Below are 3,029 nucleotides of genomic sequence, written 5' to 3'. Positions count from 1 at the left end.
CTCAGAGGATGAAAGAGACCACCCACGGAGGGTGAGAGGGGAATTTTTTTTTATTGATACGGCTATTATTTTTTCAAAAGTCACCAACAATCTTCTGCACCCTAAGCAAGTTTTCTACTTCATTCGAGTCCAGATAATAGAAAATGAGAAATGAAAAATGAAAGTGGCATCTGAACCATAGCTTTTGATTAGATTCTAAAACCCAAATAAATAAATGTCATTATACATTATACAAACTAGTATGATATTATTAAATCGATGTTCTCCTATTATAAATAAGTGATTTTATCTTACTCCCTTTTATCCTGTAAATATTGAGAAACCTTGATATTTCAACAGAATGTTAGGAAAGAATGAGCTTCTTCAAGCATCCCACATTTAGCCTCTATTGATCCGATGTCTCAAGGTTTCTTTAGCTGGCTGTCTCCTGAGTGTCTCACTGTTAAATCTGGGAGTTCAGCTCCAACAGTTCTTCCAACTGATGCCGTCTTCCTCTCCCCCTTGGTGAGGCCATACCCAGAGAGCCACTCCCAGATGCCTGCCCTGACTGGAACTAACCCACTTTAAGCAAAGAAGTCAGATCAGAGCTCACAAAAAGCTCATATTGTTGCTCGTTTCCCCACACCCTCTCGTCCCCACCTCCAGGCAGCCATGACAGGCTGACCTGATTTCTTACCCCTGCCCATCTTGGTGATTAGATAACAACTGTTACATAATGTCAGCTTCACATGGGTGTGTGTGTTGTGTGTGTGTGTGTGTGTGTGTGTGTGTGTGGTGTGTATGGGGCAGATAGGCTGGACCTTCACTGCAACCAGTCGAATTGGAAAGCCTCAAAAGAGCATCATTAGTGCTCTGAGGCATTTAAGGGGTTCATTTATGATGAATTTCATTTTGAGTTACCACCATCTCACAGCAATTAAGATGCAACAGGAGGCCGGATATAATCCATTTGTTTCAGCAAATGTCAATCAACTGGTCAAACCCACATAAAGAGGCTCACTGCTGACAAAGTGTCAGGAAAATAAATGCATGTCCACGATTATTCCAACAGGCAACAATCAGGCACATACACAAAAGAGCAAATGCAAAACAACAAAGCAAAGATTTTATGATGCATTCTAGGAAACTGCGCCCAAAAATAAGAAAGAAAAAAAAAACTGGAACACTGAATTCTGTAAAACGATGCTGCATTTAAAGTCTGCTTGGAAAAAAACGGTTTTATGTAACGCTAGTGTGTAAAAATAGATTCTAAATGATCTAATGTTTTATTAAAAACATTTTTCTAAATAAAATATGTCGTTAGCACCGTCTTCTCCTTAAAGATGGGTTTAAAAGTAGAGTTTTAAAGTTCAAACAAATATAACGTTTAAAACTGTGCTGATGTATAAAACTACAAGGGAAACCATTTTCACCACAGAATCTGAATAAATAGCACGTCCACACAATATTTTCACTGGAAATATTTGGATAAGATTTTTAGTCTAACATTTCCGATGTGCCCTGAATGCACCACTAAATTCTGAAGTCTGTCGCCGCACCCCACGTGGAGCTAGCATGCTCCTCCACTGGAAAACTAGGTCACCTCGCGCCGCTTCACGTGTATCCGCAGCAAAAAAAACCACACTTCACGGCGGGGTGAATTATGTAATGCCTTCGTCACCGCCCAGCTCGACCAATGAGCGGAGACGTAAGGGAAGCGTAAACACATGTGCACATGGCTATGCTGATGGGTCCATGTGAGAAGAGTAGACTGCAGTGCTGCCAAAGCAAAGTGGACGGCCAACAACAGCAACCCCCCTCCCCACCCGGCAGTCCTAACCCAGTTTAATATTACCACACCGCATTAAGCTACGACCATCAGCACTTATTCTGGATGTAAACACGGACCAAAGTATAAATTATTACTATACGACCGTGAATAATTTTGTGGCAAAACAAGGCAGTTTTAGTCCAGCTGAACTGACAGCAACAAGCTGCAGTCTCTTGGCGTTTAAATGACACTCACCAGCTTTGCTCGAGTCCATGTCCATATCCTGCGAGTTGCCCCTCTGCTACCTCGTTGCTGAAGCCGTGTTTGATTTGGTTCTCAGCAACTAGAAAGTCGCTGGTAGATAACGTTCGGGGGGCAAAAAACTGCGCTTTGGGCTAAAACACTGAAATCACGAACTTTAAAATCGAATGGAAGCCCAGAGGAGACAGCCCAACCAAGTTAGAATCTCACAGGAATGAAGAAAAAAAAAACTAAGTTTAAAAAAGCGACTTTCAATGACGCAACAAAAACCCCCAGCGAAACCCGGGCTTATCTCAGCTGGAAGGTTCCGTCCTGCTTTCACTCTGCTCCAGTAACCGAAACAGAGCGTCTTCTGTAGAGCTTCCTACACGGAAAACTGGTTCATTATAAGCGTAGCTCCAGGTGAGGAGGACTGGCTCTGAAAGCGAGCAATGGGCAACCATGTGACCCAGTTCACCGGCTCCTCCCACTGCAGCCTGCAATGGTGTCAATGTAACCCACTGACATACTTTCACTAGAGCGAACAAAGGCTCCTGGCAAGCGGATTCGACGTCCGGAGAAAACAACAAAAAGTTGCTCATTTACAGACCATACTGAAAACACTTCAAAAAGGGAATCAACTAATTTTACACAAAGATTTTTTTGTTGATGCGTTTGTTTGTGACAGATTGTGGAGAGACAGTCTGAGACATCTGATCCAGACTGTTCTGAAACCTGTTCTGTTTGTCAGCTAACTTTCTAAAGCTTATCCTTACAAATACTCAGATTCAAGCTGCTGTGTTAATTCAGATTTATAGTGATCATGAACTGTAATCATAACTCTGGTAAATGCCTGATTTGGTGAAAACATCATTCATCAGTTAAATGTGTTTGGGCCATAAGAAGTATCAGCAGAAGTTTTCTTATGTATGTAATATGGCTTCAAACACAGGGTGACTGACATGGGTCACTGATGAAAAATAAATATATTAATTATATATCTACATACATATATTAGGTAACACTTTATTTGAAGGGG

General features: G+C 41.6%; 1 protein-coding gene across 3 annotated transcripts in view; it reads right to left on the bottom strand.

Annotated features, from left to right (window-relative positions):
- The window catches only part of nr1d2b (nuclear receptor subfamily 1, group D, member 2b), a 14,741-nt gene extending 12,285 nt beyond the window's left edge, over positions 1-2,456 (bottom strand). For all 3 annotated transcript variants that reach the window (XM_015016742.1, XM_015016743.1, XM_015016744.1), the window contains exon 1: positions 2,006-2,456. In XM_015016742.1, the coding sequence (XP_014872228.1) occupies positions 2,006-2,030 (25 nt within the window). In that variant the 5' untranslated portion in view covers positions 2,031-2,456. The remainder of the gene's footprint in view (positions 1-2,005) is intronic.
- Positions 2,457-3,029: the final 573 nt, after the last annotated feature.

Source organism: Poecilia latipinna, unplaced genomic scaffold (assembly GCF_001443285.1).
Source record: "Poecilia latipinna isolate Pla-1442-1.1 unplaced genomic scaffold, P_latipinna-1.0 Scaffold2058, whole genome shotgun sequence".
NCBI lineage: Eukaryota > Metazoa > Chordata > Actinopteri > Cyprinodontiformes > Poeciliidae > Poecilia > Poecilia latipinna.
Note: the sequence above shows the minus strand (reverse complement) of the source record. Positions and strands in the feature narration are given on the sequence as shown.